Source organism: Schistocerca americana, chromosome 2 (assembly GCF_021461395.2).
Source record: "Schistocerca americana isolate TAMUIC-IGC-003095 chromosome 2, iqSchAmer2.1, whole genome shotgun sequence".
Lineage (NCBI taxonomy): Eukaryota > Metazoa > Arthropoda > Insecta > Orthoptera > Acrididae > Schistocerca > Schistocerca americana.
The window spans coordinates 394,737,745-394,761,625 of NC_060120.1; the positions used below are offsets into that span (position 1 = coordinate 394,737,745).

The 23,881-nt window shown below is 40.4% G+C and overlaps 1 protein-coding gene across 2 annotated transcripts in view; it reads right to left on the reverse strand.

Annotated features, from left to right (window-relative positions):
- Positions 1-289: 289 nt before the first annotated feature.
- LOC124594106 (vacuolar protein sorting-associated protein 18 homolog) overlaps positions 290-23,881 on the reverse strand; it is a 262,862-nt gene continuing 239,270 nt past the window's right edge. For both annotated transcript variants that reach the window (XM_047132457.1, XM_047132458.1), the window contains 2 exons: positions 20,802-20,941; positions 290-697 (listed from right to left, as the gene is read on the reverse strand). In XM_047132457.1, the coding sequence (XP_046988413.1) occupies positions 634-697; positions 20,802-20,941 (204 nt within the window). In that variant the 3' untranslated portion in view covers positions 290-633. The remainder of the gene's footprint in view (positions 698-20,801; positions 20,942-23,881) is intronic.

Sequence of the window (23,881 nt, forward strand, 5' to 3'; positions counted from 1 at the left end):
ATTTACAGTTGATGACTTGGAAATCTGTGTAACCTCCCCCTCCCCCCTTTTAAATTAACGCTACAAAAAACTCACTACTCTCCTTCATACATTATGTTATAATAATCTTCAATGCATATATTTCTTTGATTGGAATCATTTATTTACAATAAAGTATATCATCAAACCAAGTGGATGAAGTGCTGTTTCATACCACATATTTCAAACATCAAAAAGAAAGTACATCATCAGTAGCAGAAATGCGCAGCATCACTTAAGGATTGTACAAATATCAAAAATTAAACTGACATTAAACAGATATAAACTTTTATTATTTCTTCTTTAATTTTGTGATTTTACACAATCATGAAATGCCTGGCACTGAAACATAAACAAGTTTACAAATTATAGCCCATTTTTCAAAAAATGGGAATTTATTGCACATAATTCAATGTTTAAATGTTTATACAGTTCTACAAATTATTTACAAAATGTCAATATTAAGCTATTTAAATTCAAGCAGAATACAGACAATGTGAACCTGAATTATTCTTATTTTCTCTTTTTCTGGTGCACTAAGGGTCTCTTTAAAAAAAAAAAAGATTTTTAAAAATAAACAACAGCACTTGCAGGGTTTGACCACATCTGCAAACACTATTCCCATTCCTTCATTACTCTCTCATAGTCTTCATCATCAATGAATGGTCGATCAATAGACCTGAAATAAAGAAAATGTCATAGTCAAAACATCTTAGAATCGCTTGTTTAGTTTTCTTTGATACATCCAGCTTTCATTGGCAATAGCGATTATCACTCATAAGTTGCACTTGTCATGATTAAAATTCTAGATGGCAGGTAAAAAAATACGAATATTAGACAGGAAAAATGCACACAAGCAGCCCTGAAGAACGTTAACATTATTTCTTGAGAAGGAATAAATGAAGAATGGAGCAGCAAATGTATGTATGAAAAGAATGGTGCAGTTGGGCATGGGGGGGGGGGGGGGGGGTTGAGGAGGTTTGCATAACTGAAGACAACTGGAAATAGCGGAGGGAAAGGATTCGCAGAACTATAGGAAAAGGAGAAGATTCTTTGAAATTATCAACTGTATAAATGGAAATAAAATAAAACAAGATAAATTGATAATTGGAAATGTGTATTATTTGCTGAGAGAGTTACCATCACATAACCTTTTCTGAATAACAACATGTTAGTGAAGGAGATAAGGTTATAGTTTAAAGATGGCATGAACATAACTGACAGTAGATGAATTGCTTCGACATTTTTCTTTAATCTGACCTGGTGGGTCTCCCAAACACTCTAACAGTACTCAAGAATTGATCATTCTAGCATTCTATATACTGTCTCCTTTATGGATGTTACACCTTCCCAAAATTCTGCCTATAAAACGAAGTTGAGCATTTGCCTTCCCTACTACTGACCTGATGTGTTCATTCCATTTTATATCACTTTGCAGTGTTCTGCTTAGGTATTTAATAGAAAGTGACTGTGTCAAGCTGCACCCTACTAATGTTGTATCGAAACATTCTCCTACTCATCCTTACTAACTTACATTTTTTATTATTATTATTATTATTTTTTACATTGGGAGCAAGATGCCATTCAACACACCAACTAGAAATTTTGTCTAAGTCATCATGTATATTCCTACAATCACTCAATGACGACGGCTTCCTATACACCACACAGCCATCAGCAAATAGCCATAAATTGCTGCTCATCCTGTTGGTCAGGCCATTCCTGTACACAGAGAATAAAAGCAGTCTTATCACACTGCCTTGGGGCACTCCTGATGATACACTTGTCTCTGATGAACATTCGCCTTCAAGGACCACGTACTGGGTTCTATTACTTAAAAAGTCTTTGAGCCACTCACATATCTGGGAACCTAAACTGTATGCTTGTATCTTCAGCAACAGTCTGCTGTGGGGAACCATGTCAAATGCGTACTAGAAATCTTGCAACATGGAATCTGCCTGTTGCCCTCCCTCCATGGTTTGGAGGAAAACTTTTCCCTTTGCTTTCTTCTACTGCCACCCTAAACTGGTCAACGTGTGACTGGATAGAAGTCTTCGACCCACTTAGTGATTTTATGCATGACCAGAATTTACTTGGGTTCTTGGCCAGATCTTTCATTAAGGGCTAATGGTGGAAGCTGCTTATGCTTCATGCATTGAGCTTCTTATGAATGCATGAATTTCAACTAACATTTGCCTGTCCACATTTGTGCTTTTTTTAACTGAGACAACAACAATGTTTGTCTCCACAGCATTTTCTGTGTATGATTGTTAAACTATGGAGGGTCCCTTCCATTCTTAATCCACTTACTTGGCACATATTCTCCAGAGTGTGATTTACAATCAGTTTAAACTTTGTCAATAATCCCTCTACATCCATCATACTGAAGCTAAATGGTATTTATTCATTGTCTAAGTGGGATGTTAACAACTGCTTATATGCTTTTTCTAGCATGAACACCCTCCTGGCCTCCTTGATGGATTTATTAACTTTAGTAAGCATCATCACTACGGTGACATTATGATCACTAACCCATCTTTCTACACTGACACTGTCAGTAAGGTCAGATCTGTTTGTAACTACAAGGTCTAAAATATTTCCATTGTGTGTGTTATCTAACTAATTGTTCAGGGCAGTTTTTGGAAAATGTGTTCAGAAGTACATAAGAGTGTCTGTCCCTAGCTCCTGCAGTGGATCCACAGATGTTCCAGTCTATACTCAGTCAGTTAAAATCACCTCCAACTAATATTGTATGATATGGATATGTCTGCAATATGGGTTGTAGACTATTATGAATTACTGTCACAGCAGAATTGGGTGGCCAGTAAAAATATCCAGTAATTAACTTGGTTTCACCTAGAACTTCCAGATAACTTCATTGTCACACTCAAATTTGCCCTACTAGAGACAATATTTTTGTCAACTGCAATGACCGCTCCCCCTCCTTTGGTATCTAATCTGTCTTTCTGATATAGGTCCCATGAATCGCTAACTATCTCAGAGCTTTCTACTATGGGTTTCAGTCAGCATTTGGTCCAAAGAAAAATTTGAGTGTGAGAAATTTCCTGCAAGACAGTAAATCCTGGAACTTTGTTACAACCACTTTTACAATTTACTGTTAAAATTGTACACAATCTGATTTCACTCTCTGTGTTTTGACTGGTGAGATTGATCAGAAGAGCTCAAACTACCACGTAGCGTTATAAAAAAAAACACGACATGTGCACTCCACGAGTACTCTGCTACCCAAGTAGCTGCTTCCTTTTTGTAGTGCACATCTGACCTATCAAGAGGAGTCCTAGAACACTACACTTCCCCTCAGCTCGAAACCAAAGGACTCTGGGTACAATGCTGCAAAACTGTGAGCTCTACTTGCACCATGAGAGTGAGTTCAGCAGCCTTCACTATTTCTGCCAGATGTCTGCAACAACTGTGAATGTCCTCAGAACTCAAGTGACAGGCATCATTGGTACCAATACGGGCAACGACTTGTAGACTACTGCACCCTGCATAGCTGCAGGCGAGATCTCCACATCTCAGAGGCGGCCCTCGGCAGACACACTGAGCGCACATTGCGCTTCTTTCCAGCCCTGGACATTATTTCCCTAAGGGGCTCCATAATTCACCTAACACTGGAGCTCCCAATAACTAGTAATCCCCCCCGTGTGCCTGCTCAGACCCTGCTAAAGGAATGGTCACCTGTCTACTCACAGAGTATATGGGTGAGGCCAGATGGCCAGTCTCCATACTGACTCTCCTCTTTGAGTGACCCAACAGTGTAGCAACCCGCCTCTCACCCTGTAGTGAGTACTGATTCCCAATGTCAGGTATGCTGGAAGGTGCCTTGACAGCAGAGCACGTGGGTGAAACAAACGACACCTGACGTGTCCCATGCAACACACCAGTTACTCTGTTACTGCCATACCCTGAGGCAGCAGCCTGTAGACTGCTAATTGTGACCATAAGTGTCTTCAGCTGTTTGAGAACTCCAGCTCGCACCTCCTGCATCCACACACAGCATGCATACATCCTATCCATCAAACTACTAGTAATTTGAGAATTAAATATGAAAACAAACAGAAAAAGCTAAATATGTGACTCGCTAGTCTCCTGGTGCTTCACCAATGGAGGCTGGTAGCTGACTGAGCTGTGGCCAATAGTTACTGGCCATCCAAAAATGAACAAACAAATGATGGCTGTGCAAATACACATGTTACCATTATTAAAATGTGATTCTATACCTCTGAAACATGTAAGTACACGATGAATTTAAGAATTAAACTTCACAACCTCAGAAAAACACAAAAAGAATTTAAGAATTAAATGGAGAATACCGAGAAGGTAATATGCTACATGCTAGTCTTCTGGTGCCTCACTCATGAAGGCTGTTACATATATACCATTAGAAAATACTGTCTACGACATAAATTGTTCTGTTTGATTGTATTCATGTTCTCATATTTGAATTAAATCGAACACAGAGTATGCAACATTGAAAAGCATGCTCTTGTGAGACAGCAGTTTCTTCCACTGACCCCTGTAATTATTTGTAGGATTCCAGTTAGCCATTCAGTTAGACAGCTGTCATTATGGTATGGATTTTTGGGAATATATTTTGTCATTATTTCTGAGTGACTGAAGGGTACTAGAGAAACAACCCAAGGCATGCCTATTCACTGATGTCTCATTGTATGTCACACCCACATGTGTAAACAGTTAGCCACAAGCTCCACTCTTAAATGTTCCACAATACTGGGAACCCCCGAGATGGGAGACAACACAGACATATATTTAGCAATGCAGTAGTCTCAAGATAAGTCTAAATGAAAATCAATCTATTGGAACTGACTTGCATTCATTTTGTTGGCAGTCATACATTGTTAGCAGTCATAAATATTCTATGCAAGCTGTAAATTATGCACATTGTCTGTCTGCCCTTGAAAAAGTTACAATGACTTCAGAGAGGACTTATGCTTATGGAAAGCTGGGCTACACATGATTCTATACCAGTGTAGATCATCTTTCGGCTAGTGAGTGCTGCAGTATAGGGGTGGACACTGACATGAGGAAGAATGATTTGTCATATTGGTTAATATCATTGTTTGCTGTAATAAGCAAGTCTAACCTTATTCGAAAGGTCACCGTAATGTGCAGTGTTGATGGTGGATCACTCATGCAAGAAATCATTAAGACCAACACCACACTAGCAAGAAACACACACACACAAACACACACATTCATTTGTAAACAACTTGCTAGCTGACAAATGAGTCTTGGCTACCAAAGAGGCTGCTTCAGCCTTTCTATGCCACTCTCTATTGATTTGTTTTTATTTGTGCATTTACTGATGTACTCAAGATTCATCAGGCCACAATGTGACTCAAAAATGCTTCCTCTTTAGCTGCAAATGTCCCTGAAACTCTTTCACTAACCTGAAGATATTTAATCTTCAGTTCTTCAACTCTAAAGTTGAGGGGGTGGGACTGCACTTTACAGAGCCCTACTTCTTTCACAACAATGGTTCGACAGCTCCCATAACTTTAACTAACCTGAGAAGCAATTTTGGATACTGTCAAATGTCAACTGCCTTCAATGCAATCACAAATGGCATTAATGTTTTACAACCTGTTTTGAACTTCTTATTCCAAGCACACACAAGAAGTCTTGGATGTGTTTCAGCACTGAAAGGTGCTTTCAACCCCATAAAATTTCTACTGCTTTCACACCTTCATGAGTAAGAAATTTGACAATGATGCATTGCACAGTTGTATGATGCACCTGTTGCTTAAATATATGAAGCATATGGTTATGCGAATGCTTACTGTCTCCAATCTTCACCAACACCACACAGAAATTCCGCTGCTCTCTTCAGCTACAAATATGCAGAATAGAAAGCATCATTAATATCTGATCCACCCTTGTATCTCTATCAGAAAGTAGAGCCTGTGGTTAACAATGCTATAAAAGGTGCTGTATGAAACAGTTGATTAGCAGCAACCTGACAAAACACCATACAATATAGAAAACAGTTACTCCTTCCAAAATGTTTTTAGTTTTCTTCCGTCATTTTAAAATAATGTTAGAGTCGATTGCCAGATTTTCATATAGTGTCAAGAACTTTGTCTGACTAGGTGCTAACAACAATTCAACACACAGCCATGCTGGGAAAGCATCAAGTGTTACTTGTGGTAATTAATTATTTGTTGTGGCAAGTTTCTAGCATTCTACAACATAAAAGTTGTTCACCATCAGTTTACTGTGATGTGTAGGGTATGGACTCCACGGTCCACTTCAGTATTCCCAAATATACTCAGAGCAAATATTTAATGTGATGAATGTAAAATCAGATGTGTTAAAATGGCAGTCCCTCTTTTTAATGATTTAGATGTTTTCACACAGGAAAAATTACAAGATGATTTGTATAAAGGCCTTCAAAGCAGACATAATGGAATATGGGTCATGAAACACAATGGTAGGAGGGAGCAGTGAAGTGAAACTTGGGCGATGATCATTGCAATGATACTGCCTCTAGGTGTATGTATTGGAAACTTCAGAAATTACTGGAATGTTGACATGTAGAAAGAGCAGTCTTTAACAAAAATTCTTTGTCTGCAAAACTGTTTGCCATCACCGTATTTTGTGCATATTTTCACTTAGTCTTCCATTTGCATACTGTTCTCCTGAAAATCAGGCACAGCCTTTAGTTATTTATGGTATCAGCACTTTTCCATACCATGTGATCTTCCAGTAGCACAATTAATCTAGACTAGTGCTGTTTCCCCCACCCATTTCAATCTAAATTTTCTTTTCCCTCCTCCACTTTTTCCAGTATATTTGAACATAAATGAGCTCCCTGACTGATAGACTAAAAGTGTCAATATTCTCTTCATCTTAATGCTGCTGTTTCCTGCAACAAACAGATTCTGTTTGAACTGAAGAGTCCCCGCCCTTTATCCCTCACCACATTACCTCCCTAGACTATATTTTTCTTCAGCTTTTACAGACATCAACTGGTTCTCTGAGTTAAAGTTTAATTACTTTAAGTATTCTGTACTGCTATTTTCAAAGTGTTCAGCACAAGGTGATTTTTCAGTCACTGCCCGTATGTGGAAATTGGGCACTGGTACGCAGAGGTGGGCTCAGTTGGGCAAACAGCTAATGCATGGGCAGTCATTTCTATGTACATGACAAATCTGGTTAGTGAGATAACTATTACTGAGTTAACACAATTGTAACAATGATTGTTTTACAGAAAGATACAATTCAAATATAAAATACTCAAATTACATTGCATTCGTGGAACATGAGGTTGGCCCACTCAATAGAGACTTTTGTGGTTTTGCAGCAGCGTGATTTCCCTATCACAGTACCATTGTACAATGGTTGGAGCAGTGATTTGAAGACATCTTTGTGGACCATAATGAGAACATTTGTTCAAAGCTTCATGGATGAAAATTGAGTGTTCACTGTGAGCAAAGCAAGTGGGAAACAGATCTTGGCTGTGTGGTCTTGAAGCTGTTGTATCAATTGTGGCTGTTCTGCTATGGATGGCAAGTGTGTGTGTGTGTGTGTGTGTGTGTGTGTGTGTGTGTGTGTGTGTGTGTGTGTGAGAGAGAGAGAGAGAGAGTGTGTGAGAGAGAGAGAGAGAGAGAGAGAGAGAGAGGGTCGGGGGGGGGCATTGTCTGCCAGAATATGTGACAGCTCCCCACACATCGTTTCTGCTAAAGATGTTCCAATGTCCAGCTTACGCACTCTGCAAAGGCATAAAAGGGTCAAGGGAAGAGCCTCTGTCCATTTCTCATGGTGGAATGGGAAAGTTGCCTTTAGGGTCCATCCCATTGCTGGCTGGATGTAACTTCTCATATGATGATGCTAGATGCTACATAAATTGGACTATTCTTGGAACAAAACAGATTTGAATAGGTGAAGCTGATCTGTAGTGATATGGAGGGGGCAACTGAGTCATGCTGTCTATTTGGCAATGGAGGTCTTTGTTGTTGTTTTGACAGAAATGCTGGTGATGTGTATAGGTTCCACATATTGAATACATCTCTTTACAGCTGTAAAAGATAACTGCAGCTATCAGCAGGAAGGGGACGTATGGGACTGATGTGGACTTGGGATAATCTTGTTGGAGAGCCCTGAAACTGCCCGATGTCAGCATGTATATGTCATTCCGTGGTGGCATTGAATACAGAAGCATGCTCTTTTGTGAGCATCTTTTTAAATCAATGGCCACATAAAATGGTCAGTCAGTAACTTGATGGTCATGTTTGCTCCTGGGTGTTACAGATTGTAAAAATCATCTAAAGCAGCTTTGCTGTGTTTGGTGAAATGTAGTGCCTTGGTTTCTGCTGACAGATGTAGCATCACAGTGTGCTTGACCCCAGAATTTGGGTAAGTCACAATCCTGTGGAAAAGATGGCCAATAAATGCTGCAGCTTTGGATCTGAAATCTGAGCAGCAGCAAGTTCTTTGTAGTCCATGGTATTTTCCAAACCACAGATGTGCAAGAACTAATTATCCCTAAAGTTTTCTGCTCCTTTTATGTGGCTCACATCTGTCATAAACTGGCTGACAAACTATGTACATCTGAATGTCTAGGGAACACTTGTCAGTGGTGTCCTGGCATGCAGACTATTAGTTGGTTGTTGTTACAGTAAATCTCCAGAGCATAAACTTCCATTTGTGCCCAGAAATATTTAACAGCTTCATAAACTGCAAGCATTTCTCTGCCATAAGTGCTCCAGCACTGTCACACTGGTTGCAACTTTTTGGAAAAAAAATTAATGCTTGCCAATATTAGTAGATTTGTTGGTGTAAGGCTACACAGATGGCACTGGTGAGTGAGGGGCACTAGTTAGGCTCACCTTAAGATCACAGAAAGTTCTTCCCATCTTTGTGGTCAACTTGAGGGACTGCCAGCCTGTGGTGCCATGTCCTCCTTGCTTATTTGTAAGCTGCCTCATTGCTGGGAGGTGGCAGTGATGAAAGTTGACAATTTCTAGGAAACATCATTACATCTGGTATTGTATCAGCTTCACATGAGCTTGTAGAGCTTCTGCTTTCTCTAGCAACAGATGAATGCCACATCCTGCAACCATGTGTCCCAGGAAGGTCACTTCTACTTTGCCGATGACACACTTCTTTTTATCCAGTACTAAGCTGTAGTTATGCAGTCACTGATACACTTCCTGCACTTGTCATTCACGAAGCAAGGTGTTTCTTGAGAATGCTAGAATGTCATTAAGATATGCAAATCAAAATGGAAACTCTTTCAGCACTTTATCTACAAAATGTTGCCATATCTTTGTGACACTTTTGGGGTCACACAGCATAAATGAAAATTCAATTACTACCACCTTTGGGATGTCACAGAATGCCACACATATTTCATTGTATGCTCTGCAGCAGTATATGATGATGAAAACTTCTGTGCCAGCTAATGCACATATAAAATAATCTTGAATGTTTGGTATGTGATATCCATTTGGGACTATTCTTGCATTTAAAACACAATAAACACCACAGTGGTGCCAAAACCCATCCTTCTTGTTAATGAGGTGCAAAGTTGATGATCGCATGCTGTCAGGACAACAGATTATTCTAACTTGGAGCATTTATTCAAATATGACTTTCGTTTTTGTCAGGCACTCAGGGGAAATAACATGGGCATACTATGAAATGAGTTGGCCAGGTGTGGCACATATATGTTACATAGTGTTGTATCTGATGCCGCTGTGGTGTGCTGGTATCCATAAATCAGTCAGACTATTTCTGTGTGGTGTTGCAGGTGTTGGGTGTTCTCTATCCTCTATCCATGCTGTAGGTGAAGTATCCTCATATGCTGCATACTGTACTGCTCGTAATGCATAATGTGCAAGGAAGTCAGTGCCTACCGTAATATAGGTTCAGGAATGTTAGCAACTACAAATGTCCAAGTGAAGATGATGGCAAGGCAAATGTCAATTGGTACCTTGTGGGCGTAGGTGGCGGATGCTAAGTTTTTTACAGCTCTCAGGTGTGACTGGTCAACTAGCTATTTTCAGGTGCACACCAGGCTGGAAATGTGCTGACATCTGAGCCCAATGTCAAGCAGAAAGGTCTAGCCTAACAAATAAAGAATGACAGAAATTCCATAATACCAATTTATTTTTCAATATAATACCTGTGTACACTAATACACTTGTGGGCATGCTCAGATAACTTCTGCGAACCATTCAAATAAAAGTTCTTCCAAGCATTTACAGCATCAATCACTGCATCATCATTGTCAAATCATCATCCTTTGAGATCCTTTTTTAGGTTTGGGAAAAGAAAAAGTCTGATGGAGGCAAACCTGGAGAATATGGCAAATGGTGTAACAATTCGAACCCACAGTCACATACAGTTTCCAGTGTTGCAAGGACTTTGTGCGGCGGTGCGTTGTCCTGGTACAAAAGAACTCCGCGCGCTAATTTTCTGCACCTTTTTTTCATCTCTTCTCTCAAACAATGCAGAAGGGTGCAGTTGCATGATGCTTTGACAGTTATGCCCTTTTGTAAGTGATCCACCATAATTACCCCTTCTGCATCCCAGAAGACCGATGCCATCACCTTACCGGCTGATTTTTGCACCCGGAATGATTTTGGGGGAGGGTATGAAGGATGTTTCCACTGTTGTGGCTGTTGTTTTGTCTCAGGATCAAAGTGGTGAACCCACATTTTGTCCATTGTCACATACCTTGCAAAAAAGCAGTCTTCATCTGCTTCTAATTGGTGGATGATTTTTCACAACACTGCACACACTCCCGTCTCTGATTTGCATTCAAGTCTTTCGAGACCCACTGAGATGAAACTTTCCACATTCCCAAAATATAGACAACAATGTCATGAGCATGCCAATGGGATATTCCAAATGTGTTTTCAATGTGCTGCAACACTGTTCGGTGATCCTGCAAAATCTTGTCACGAATTGCAGTCACTGTTTCATCAGTGGCAATGGTGACAGTCTTTCCGCTCCTTGGTGAATCTTCCACACTCGTTCTTCCACATTTGAAGTCGGATACCCAGTTTTTCACTGTTGCATAAGATGGAGGAATGTCCTTCATTGTATTCTACATGTCCTCCGCAATTTCCCTGGGCATCATTCCCTTAATGAAGACATTCAATTGCAGCATCGTTCTTGATTCTCTCGATATTCACCATTGTTCTTACACTATGATATACAACACATCCTAGTGGCAAAACTAACGAAGCTGTAGCCATGAAATTTGACTTGCATACCCACAAATGGTCACCATAAAACAGTAGGTGGTTTTGTTTGTGAGAGACACCATGGTAACTAGCTCAGGCTAAAAACTTTTCGACCACCCCTTATACTTAAAACCACTGTGATACAGTGGGCTTTGTCAGTGGCCGCAGTATTAGTGAAGGTTGCATAGATGTCATACAGCTTCCACAGATGTACCAATGGTTATGGGTGGCTTCTTTACTGCTGTGTAATGTTGTCCCACCTGTTGTTGATCTCAAGTCCAAATTGTCAACACTTTTTGCTCGACTTGTGATCTGTCACACCTAATCCAGATTCTGATCATTGTTTGGTTAGGTGCATGATATAGTGGATTTTGAAGCTTGCCAACTGGAATGACTGTGTTATCAACAAAAATTAATCAATTTGCCCCCAAGTTACTACTGGAGTCAGACCTGTCTGCCCAGAAACTCAACTGAGGAGCATAAACTCCACAGCTCCTCAGAAATGTTTGGCAGGAGGTGGGACATGATGGTCGTGCCAACTGATGTTGTGTCTTCAGATAGGTTTGGCATCTTTTGGTTGGAGTAAGCTGGCACATTGTCTTTCGATGATGTCGCAACAACTACTGCTGGCAACTTCAATGCTGCATATATTCTACCAGCCACATTTACAACTTGTATATTGGTTTATCATCATGCCCTACCACTGCTACTTGTGCTTGTGACAGTAACTACTGTTGCCAAATATGCAACAACAATTTGTCCTAAACTGTAACTGTGTCTATCATAGTTTGTAGGTGCCACCAAAATTCTTAAGGGGATTTGTTACCCACTTTTTCTTGATGTAGTGCTTTTCTCAGCTTTTGGTCTGTTTATTTGGTACAGCAATCAATTAATTCAGGTTTTAAAGCAAGGTAAGCTTGATGACTTGGTGGGTGCACAATAATATTTGATACCAATGTTGTCACTCGCTGGTCTAAATTTCTGATCACTAACATAAATTTTTCATGATAATTGGTAACTTGGTAGTGCACAAAAATACACTCCTGGAAATTGAAATAAGAACACCGTGCATTCATTGTCCCAGGAAGGGGAAACTTTATTGACACATTCCTGGGGTCAGATACATCACATGATCATACTGACAGAACCACAGGCACATAGACACAGGCAACAGAGCATGCACAATGTCGGCACTAGTACAGTGTATATCCACCTTTCGCAGCAATGCAGGCTGCTATTCTCCCATCGAGACGATCGTAGAGATGCTGGATGTAGTCCTGTGGAACGGCTTGCCATGCCATTTCCACTTGACGCCTCAGTTGGACCAGCGTTCGTGCTGGACGTGCAGACCGCGTGAGACGACGCTTCATCCAGTCCCAAACATGCTCAATGGGGGACAGATCCGGAGATCTTGCTGGCCAGGGTAGTTGACTTACACCTTCTAGAGCACGTTGGGTGGCACGGGATACATGCGGACGTGCATTGTCCTGTTGGAACAGCAAGTTCCCTTGCCGGTCTAGGAATGGTAGAACGATGGGTTCGATGACGGTTTGGATGTACCGTGCACTATTCAGTGTCCCCTCGACGATCACCAGTGGTGTACGGCCAGTGTAGGAGATCGCTCCCCACACCATGATGCCGGGTGTTGGCCCTGTGTGCCTCGGTCGTATGCAGTCCTGATTGTGGCGCTCACCTGCACGGCGCCAAACACGCATACGACCATCATTGGCACCAAGGCAGAAGCGACTCTCATCGCTGAAGACAACACGTCTCCATTCGTCCCTCCATTCATGCCTGTCGCGACACCACTGGAGGCGGGCTGCACGATGTTGGGGCGTGAGCGGAAGACGGCCTAACGGTGTGCGGGACCGTAGCCCAGCTTCATGGAGACGGTTGCGAATGGTCCTCGCCGATACCCCAGGAGCAACAGTGTCCCTAATTTGCTGGGAAGTGGCGGTGCGGTCCCCTACGGCACTGCGTAGGATCCTACGGTCTTGGCGTGCATCCGTGCGTCGTTGGGGTCCGGTCCCAGATCGACGGGCACGTGCACCTTCCGCCGACCACTGGCGACAACATCGATGTACTGTGGAGACCTCACGCCCCACGTGTTGAGCAATTAGGCGGTACGTCCAGCCGGCCTCCCGCATGCCCACTATACGCCCTCGCTCAAAGTCCGTCAACTGCACATACTGTTCACGTCCACGCTGTCGCGGCATGCTACCAGTGTTAAAGACTGCGATGGAGCTCCGTATGCCACGGCAAACTGGCTGACACTGACGGCGGCGGTGCACAAATGCTGCGCAGCTAGCGCCATTAGATAGCCAACACCGTGGTTCCTGGTGTGTCCGCTGTGCCGTGCGTGTGATCATTGCTTGTACAGCCCTCTCGCAGTGTCCGGAGCAAGTATGGTGGGTCTGACACACCGGTGTCAATGTGTTCTTTTTTCCATTTCCAGGAGTGTATTTTCCATGACTATGAATCAAATTTGAGGTTGATCAAGCATCGATGTGGCCCATAACTGCAAAAACAATGCAGAACAACAACTTGAACCATTGGACAGGCAATTCCTTGGTCTTAAGTGCAGTCACAATATGGAGGGGGAAAAATAAATAAAAAAAATAAAATAAATAAAAAAAATCACCAGAACAGTCAGCATTTTAAAATCTGGCTTAGCATCACCTACCATGGCATAGTGTAAAGACCAAATGCACGGTGGGGTGTAGTTGGTATTGGTGTCTGTGTTTACTGCACACTGTTTCAGTGTTCAGTTGTTAGCACTGTTCAGTGTTTAATTTTTGCAATATACAAAGGGAGAGCTCCAAAATCTGGATTCCACTGCAAACTTCTTGAATCTCGCCACTGATAGTGCACAACTATTTGTGAATGTCTTCCCCTGTCGTGGCACCATATTTAACTGTCCACAAAATAAACTGTCAGCACTTATATCTGTTTCCCCGTTGTTGTGTTGGGGTCAACTATTATATGGGTAAGGTATACCCACAACATAAAATAACATACACAGAATTGAAGTGCATGTAATTACTTTTTATTTCTAGCAACACCGATACACGCCCATAAACAAACACAGGGAAGTTGACACAGTGAATACTTCAAAGATACTTTTTGTATAGGAGGCAACAGACACTACAGTCAATTACTGGTTCGATTGTCCCACATATGGATTAATTTATCAATTGTTAATAATCAGTAGACTATTCCCTTGTCATTTTAAGTTATTAAAACGTTTGATTACATCTGAAAGAAAGACTATGAGCACACAACAGAGCAAGGCACAACCCAGCTGCCATAGGGCCATCTGGCACACAGTCCAACACCTGTGCCCATCTGGCATGCAGTCCAACACCTCTGTCCATCTGGCAAGGCAGCTGCCCCATAGGGCAGAGTTGAAACAGTCTAACCTAGAAAATCATAATGCAATACACTGAGTCACTAATATGTGTATCCTAAAGAACTCCCTAGTATGCTGGAGTAAATAATTATGAGAGACATACTTTGGCCTACTTTCTGCTGTATAAAAACAAGGAAGAAAATCTACAACAGTGAACCTAATATTACAATTTTATGACATATTATACACTTTGTCAATCACATGAATCAGAGATTGTTTACAGAGCATATCCTGAAACTGCCAAAAAATGGGTAAGGTGTAAATTATCAGCCTGGTAGTGAAGCGCTGTACTCTTTAGGTCAATAATACATTTTTTTTAGTATGATCCACTTTTAGGTCAAAGAACTTTGTCCAACATTTTTCCAGTGAAGAGATTCCTGCCTGAAATACATTTCTCAAAGAGTCCCAATGTAGCCATCCTAAGCTGCCATGATATCTTAACACAACTCAGAAATTTTTCCAGACACAAATTTATTTTAATGTGGGGATACATGGAAGTCAGTGGGTGATTGCTTTTAAGTAATTCACCCTTCAAATTGCCCCACTTTCCCACTGTCAAACAACATACTTCATGGCCCACCCAATCTGCCAGATCATTTGTGTGTGCACAAAATAATAGCAGTCCTATCACACTTCCCTGGGGCACTCCTGATGGTACCCTTGTCTCTGATGAACATTCATTTGAGGAAAACATGTTATTACTTAAGAAGCCTCTGAGCCACTCACATATTTGGGAACTTATACCATATGTTCATACCTTCATTAACAGTCTGCAGTGGGGTACCATGTCAAACGCTTTTCAGAAATCTAGAAATAAGGAATCTGCCTGCTACCCTTCCTCCAGAGTTCACTTTGTATCATGTGAGAAAAAGCAAAGCAGAGTTTTTACACTTTTTTCCAGTCACTTGGGACTTTGCACTTGGCAAGAATTCATGATAAATGCACGCTAAGTAAGCAGCCAATGTTGCAGAGTACATTTTGTAAAAATTAATGCAGGACTGTGTCCAATGGTCAAATGAGGGTATGTTTATAGTCTTCTCCTCTGTGAACGATTTCTTCAATGCGAAATTTAAAAACATCAGCTTTCATTTTGCTATCTTCTTCTGCCACACCACCCTTTGACCTGATTACCGACTCTACACAGGACTAGAATTTTCTCAGGTTCTCAGCCAGATCTTATGCTAATGTATGCTGGTGTTAGAAGTTGTATGCTTTGTGCATAGATCTATTCACAGATGCATGAATTCCTACTAACCTTTGCTTGTTATCATCGCTGGGACTGCAACAGCCTTTGCTTCCTCAGAATTTTCTGAATTTCATTGTTAAATCAAAGTGGATCTTTTCTGTCCTTAATCCACTTATTAGGCACGTACTTGCTCAGAGCACGACTTACAATCTGTTTAAACTTTGGCCATAATTCCTCTATGTCCATCATACTGGAACTAAATAATGTCAATTCATTGTCTAAGTGAGATGCTAACAACTGCTTATCTGCTCTTTCTAGCAGAAAAACTCTCCTACACCTTCTTGACTTATTTATTGACTTTAGTAACCACAGTCACTATGATGACATTATGATCACTAATCCCTCTCCACTGATGCCATTGATAAGGCCCAGCCTGTTTGAAGCCACAAGGTCTAAAATTTTCCATTGCCTGTGGGTTGCTGAACTAGCTCCTCAAGTCAGTTTTCCGAAAATGTGGTCAAAATTACTTCACAGTATTATCTGTCTATACCCTCTGCAAAGAATGCAAAGGTGTCCCAGTCTACATATACTTGGCAGGTTAGAGTAACCTCCAACATGTATTGCATGATCTGGGTATTTACACACTTATATGCTACTGACCATAGACTTTTTCTGAAAGGCTCGAAAACTGTCACAACAGAATATAAAGCCCAGTAAAAACAACTATCTATCACTTTGTTTCACCTAGACCGGTTACACACAACCAGTAACTTCACCGGAAGGGACAGAATATTTTTGTTAACTGCAGTAAACACTCACGCTCCTATGGCATCTAGTCTGTTTTTCCAATTTCATTCCACTGAATCACTAAATATGTTAGAGCTTCCTACTTTGGGTTTCAGCTCTTGGTCCCAACAATAATTTCAGCTTGGGAACAGATGAATTTGTCCTGATCAGCAGTTAACAAATGCAGCATCCATCTGGCACAAAGCTTTTTCTTAGACAGTTACTGATGGTAAAACTTACTGTACTCATTTTTTTCTGAAATTCCCATACTATCATGTGTTTCATACATATTTAATTGTCATTATTCAGTATGATATTGGGTATTTTTTCAGAGAGATGTTTTTGTTACAGGTTCATGGCTGATACAATTTCCACAAATAAGTCTTTTTGAACTATAATTAATTTATTTTGTCACAACTAGTTTCAAAACTGCAGCTCCACTGTCAAGAACACTTATTCATAGAAGCCAGACACAAGCTGTCATAATACTACTTGGTACATAAGTGAGAGTGAGTGAGAGTGAGAGAGAGAGAGAGAGAGAGAGAGAGAGAGAGAGAGAGAGAGAGAGAGAGAGAGAGAGAGCACTGAGAAAGTGTACTATGATTGTAAAACTGACTTCTCCACAACAAAGTGAGAGATTGCAAGGACAGTCGAAGCAACATGCAACCCACAGACAGCACTACAATGTCTTTCCCCAGTCCTATCCTGCTGTCCCTCTCTCTCCCCATCCCGTGCCTCTCCTATACACCCACTATCCACCCCAGATGAGATTGCTGCTCACTGCAGTCAGGCCTTAGCACCTGGAGACGACACTGGTCATGTGTGTACAAGCTGTGATTTGTGTGAATGTGGGTGGGGTTTCTATGTCTGATGAAGGGCTGAAGGCTCTAGTCAGATGCTTGAATGTATCTGTCCACAACTCAACACTTCTTCTAAGTGGTGAACAGCAAACTATCCTTTGCATATTGTAATTATCATGTTTGTATGTTATCAGAAAACATACAGGACAGATTTTATAATACATTATTGAACAGCTATGATTCATAACAAATAAAAATATGAGATGTGCTCAAAAAGTAATGGGGATTTTTTAATTCCACAGGCTTAATATATACTATATTCATTTTTTTAAATATATCTTGTGGATGCACATGTTCCTGATGCATGTTTGCATTTTCAGCTGTTTTGAATATTTAGTTTATTGTTGGTGGTTGAAAAGGTTACATGTATTTTTGGCTGCTCAGCAAATTTTTATGCACAAACAAGATGGATCAAAGAAAATGCATTAAATTTTGAATGAAAAATGAAATGAAAGCGCAGCACCACACTCAAAATGTGGCAAATCTACTACGAGTAAGACAAGAGTTTACAAGCCCTGGGCACCCTAGCACAACAATTACTGAGGACAATGTGGAAGAAGTCAAGAAAATTATCCTGGAAAATAGCTGTATCTGGAAAATCACTGTATCACTGTCAGAGAAGTTGCTGATGATGCCAAGCAATTTTTTGGATGTTTTGGGCATGAAATGTGTAACAGGACCGTTTGTTTCAAAATGGTTGAATTTTGACCAAAAACATCTTAACTTATAGACATCGCTCAGGAATTGCTCCATGAAATCGCCAACAATCCAGAACCTTTAAAGAAGATTACAACAGGTGACAAAACATGGGTATAGGGGTGTGACATCAGAAACCGAGGCCTAATTGTCCTCATGGAAACTGCCTGAAGAGCCACAACTGAAGAAAATTCGACAAGTTTGATACAGGTGAAGGTTCTTGTCACTGTTTTCTTTTATTACAACGGGATAGTGCATCATGAGTTGCTGCCTTGTGGTCATACAGTCAATAACGAATACTAGCTGGAAGTTGTGCACCATTTTCATGAAGCAATCCGAAGAAAAAGACCAGAATTGCGGCAAAACCACTCTTGGAAATTGCATCGTGATAATGCTCCCTCTTACCCCTCACTGGTTTTTTTGTGATTTTTTGGGAAAAAACAAAACTGTTATGTTGCCTCAGCTACCATATCCATCAGAAATGGCCCACTGTGACTTCTTTACATCCCTGAGGCTGAAGAAAATGATGAAAGGAGGTTGTTTTTCCATCACTGATGAGATAAAAACAGAATCGCTGAAGAAGCTGAACACCATAATGAAAAGTAAGTCCCAGAAGTGTTTCCAAGATTGGAAAATGCACTATCACAAGAATATTACATGAGGGTTATTTGGAAAGTAAGGAATGATCGATCGCAAAATGGAAAATACAGTGAAAATCTGATGAACCTTTGCACAGATGCGTTGGGTACTGTGTCTAGTATGCCCAGCAATTTCATCATGTCACTCTTTTCAGTTCTGAGCTCACAGTGAGAATGTAAAGATGGCTAGAAATTAGCGTCTCCCGCCAAGTATGAGGGCCTGGTGAAAGATTTCGCCTGAAGCTATGCAATGCACATAACTTAACTGTCATGCGGTTCACTCTACACGACAATTCTCAGCCGCACTCTTCAGGGCCAATGAAGATGCTCCTGCAGCGTTTTCGATGGGAAGTGTTTGATCCCCCACAATACAGCCCATAATTGGCTACCCCGAGGTTCATCTCTGCTCAAATGAACCGCTGGCTATGAAGACAATATTTTGACACAGACAACGGGCTGCAGTCCAGGGTAGAAAACTGTCGAAAAGTGGCTGTCTTCTATAACAAGGGAATTGAAAAGTTGGTACAACGCTATGACAGATGTCTAAGTCTAAGCGGCGACTGTGTAGAGAATTAGCTGGAAGGTGTAGCTAACTGTTGCAAATAAAACAGTTTTGATTTTCACTGTGGCTTCCATTTCATGACCTATCATTCCTCACTTTCCGAACAGCCCTCATATATGAGGGGGATTACTTTGAAGGGGACAAAGCTGACAATGAATAAGTGTACTTTAAGAAAAACAAAAACTGCCATTACTTTTTTATCACACCTTGTACATCGCATATAATTTTCACAAATCAAAAATCTGGTCACAGCATCAGTGTGAGTGCACTTTCCTTCTGTTTTCTCTGTGAAGTGCTGAGACTTATACATTTGTTTTGTGACATAATTAATTGATGGTGTGAGGCAAAAGCTTGATAGCTGTGCATGTCACTGGCTCCAGCCCCCCATTTGTTTGAAAACTGGAATAAAAGTGTTCTAGCAAAGTATTGTTCAGTCAGTTATGATTGTCTTTTAATTAAAAGCATATACACTATGTAATCAGAGAAGAAAGAGATTCAAAGATGTCAATGTTATATAAATCATACGTTAAAGCAAAAGTGAAGAAATTTAATAAACATTTCACCACAAGAACATAAATGTTTGAGGAAGAGATGTCAGTGTTAAGGTTGAAATGTAATATGATTGCTATGGTTAACAACAGCAAGAAAGATGAAAAAGAATTTTGAATTGAATGGGTAAAATAACTAGCAAACTTTTTAGACTGAAACAATTAAAGAAAAAGGTGAAATGTGGTGAATACTGCCAGGTATGACAATAGAAACTTCTTCAACATTGGGGAAGGTACAGAACAACAAAAATAAATAAGTAAAAATAGGAAATGGGATCAAATGAACTCGACATAGTGGGATAAAGGTTACACAAACAGCCAAGTCAAGCGAGAGATTCAAAGTAGTCTGGTATAATCAAAGTAAGTTTCCAAGTCTACTGGTACAAACATTAACGTGGAATTGAAGTTTCTGAAACTGTATATCTGTGGTACAGTACTGTATATAAATGAAACATGAACTTTAGGTAAATGAGGGAACAAGAAAATGGAAACATTTCAGTGTGGAGCTACAGAAGGATGTCAAAAATGAAGTGAGGATGGGCCCATTAATCACAATATAGTTTTCTTTTCTGCTGTTATTTTTCCTCTCCCCCTTCCTCCCATCTGTCACCATTTAGTAGGATGCACTATGAACTGCAAAAGCAACACTTTATTTAAATTCCATGTACATTGGTTCTTCTACTGTTGAAAGAATATGTTCATAATGGTATCATTTTCTGACTTTGATAGGTACAGCTTTTTATATCACCAACAGTTAATTGACAGCAGCTGTCAACATGAAGAATAGTTGCTTCTCATTTGATATTTATTATTGAAATGAAATCTGCATTGGAACACAAACAATATGTGATACTACGTACTCACCTAATCATGTATTCTCCACAGTACAAACATTCTGATGCAATAATGCTGTCGATATCAGCCTTCAATTGGTCCCTTGCAGACATGGTTGCTGAACCCAGAGAAACAGCATCATCTCTGCCAGACATACTCTGCAGCTGTCGCTGTGGAATGTATATAAAAATTGTAACATTGGAATGTTCATGAGAAGATAGGATGTGTCATGTCAATAATTAGTGAGAATTAGAATCTGATCAAAATCACCAGTGTGCATGTCACATCTTAGAACTTCTCCAGTCGCCTGAACATCATGCGTGAACTATCTGTTGACACTAATGGGCTGTAATAAGTGTCAGTTTGTGTGCAGTATTTAACTGTGCATGTGTGTATCGTGACTGGGTCCTGCCCTTCGTGTATTTCACTACCACTGGTCATAGCAGACAATAAAATGTTCCCACCACAATGGCAGTCTGCTTACTATTTGAGTACGCCTTAGCTGAGAAGCAGCTGACACTCACTGCAGAACAGCTGTAGCGCCATGAGACAGACATTAACTAACAAATAATTTTAATTAGTTTACAATGCTAGTTTTGCATTAACTGGGACTGTAATGTCTCACTGCTTTCCTGTAGATAGTTGCTGTCAATGATCACATGTACAGCGATGGTGTAAGAGTATTGTGTGAAGTGGAGAACTGCACACTTTACAAAGGCCCCTTGAAAGATATTTGAATCCTTGCACTCAGTTCTCAAAACATATCTGTGTTTGTAGATAATAATAAAAATCAGTTCAACTGATCGCAGTATCTGACAAGAAAAGACAGAAGGATAACCTGTTGAACTGTGCTGGGCTGCCCAGCACAGACAGAAAAATGATTTATACATACACTTTTCCTACCTTGTCTAAGGTTCAGAGCAATGTTCTGCATTCTGGTACTGCTCTACAAAAAGTTTCCAACAAACACGAAGCAAGAATATGTAGATGTCTCTTGTTCTTTTATATTTATTATTGGAGTTGTACATGACTGAATACTATCAAACAATAGAAACTCCAGATTGGAATATCAACAATATAAGAAAAAGATAGACTTTTACTCACCACAAAGGTGACACGATGAGTTGCAGACAGCCACGACAAAAAGGCACTTACAAATTAGCTTTTGGCCAGAGCCTTCTTCAGAAAAGGAAACACATGCACATTCAGACCAGTCCAAGTTGCCTGAGATGACAGTCAGTGTGCGTGAGGTGTGCTTGCTTGTGTGAATGAATGTGTGTGTGTGTTTTCTCTTCTAAAGAAGGTTTTGGCCAAAAGCTAATGTGTAAGTCTTTTCACTGTACTTGTCTGCAACTCAATGTGTCATCTTCATGGCAACTTATATTTTCCTTATATTGTAAATGCTTAATATAATTTATTCAAAATGTGCTTTTACTGTTATTATGAATTAACATTAAATAGCTATAGCTATGCAAATTCCGATTTTTCCATAGGAGTCTTCGCATGACATCTGCATAATGTTTTACAGAACACCATTTTGCAAATCCAGCCACATTTTCTGAGGAAATTCTACCATAAAAATTATTTGATACTAATGATATCTCCAAGTACAAACTTATATTTTATATTAGATTTTAGTCAACTCTCATTTAGACATGACAGGATGAGTTTTTCCATCACTTTAGAGCTAGTGGGCTAGTCTCTCAATCAACAGCTTCTAGGCGCTTCAGTCCGAAACCGCGCGACCGCTACGGTCGCAGGTTCGAATCCTGCCTCGGGCACGGGTGTGTGTGATGTCCTTAGGTTAGTTAGGTTTAAGTAGTTCTAAGTTCTAGGGGACTGATGACCTCAGCAGTTAAGTCCCATAGTGCTCAGAACCATTTGAACCATTTGAACCAACAGTTTCTCTAATCATCAATATGTAAGTGACCTTGGTTGAGCACATAAAATCTGGAAAATCATTTACTTATACTGTATTTTAAGGATTAAGAAATGAAAATCTTGGCTGGAATATAAACAATGGAATGAGTACAAGACCACCACCCACCGAATGTGGGAGATGTTGAACCAAGGATAGGTTTTTATGCTTGTGTACATGGAAAATAAGTAATATTTATAAATTAATTTGATTTCTGTATGCAGATATGGAATTAGTACTTCTCTAGCTTGTAAATCATTTTTATTTCCAATACACGTAAGGCAGCAATTACTTCAGTGCATTCTCATCTATTACATAACTGACACCAGGTCACAGGAACTGTGATGTCTATTGTTATAAGAAATAAAGAATCACTTCTTTTGTTACCGACTACTGGTTTTGATCTGCACAACAGATCTACTTCAAGTTGGAACAGAAAAAAGAGGCAACAGCAATGAAAATTACAAAAGTGTGATATTACAAACACTATCATCAGAGATGGCAGAATTAGCAACAATCGATTATGAGAACCCAAACACATCTGTCACCACAAAGTGCAATTGGTCAATGAACATTAAATACAGAGGTAGTGGATGGGGTTAACAAAATTTAAAACTATATGAAACAAATGATCAAGGAATCTCTTTGATACATCACATGACCATACAAAATTTTTTACGTCATCTGCAACTTTATATTTCATGTTAGATGACATATTGTGCTTTGTGGTGCCAAACACAAACACACACACACACACACACACACACACACACACACACACACACACACAAATTAAAAAAAAAATTGGTGACTGGTTGGGGGTAAGGAGGATGCTGGGGCAGGGAGGAGGAGGGATAGCTGGGTAGGGGTGGAGGACAGTGAAGTGCTGCTAGGGAGCATGCAGGGATGAGGTGGGGAGAGGGTAGGGGAGCTATGTGCAGTCGGGAGGTTAGAAAGAGGGCAGGGGAGAGATGGGGAGGGGGGATTATGGAAAAGGAGAGATGTAAAACGACTGGGTGCGATGGTGGAATGAGAGCTGTGTAGTGCTTGAATGGGAACACGGAAGGGGCTGGACGGGTGAGGACAATGACTAACATAGGTTGAGCCCAGGAGGGTTACATTAACTTCAGATATATTGTAGGGAAAGTTGCCACATGCGCATTTCAGAAAAGCTGGTGTTGGTGGGAAGGAT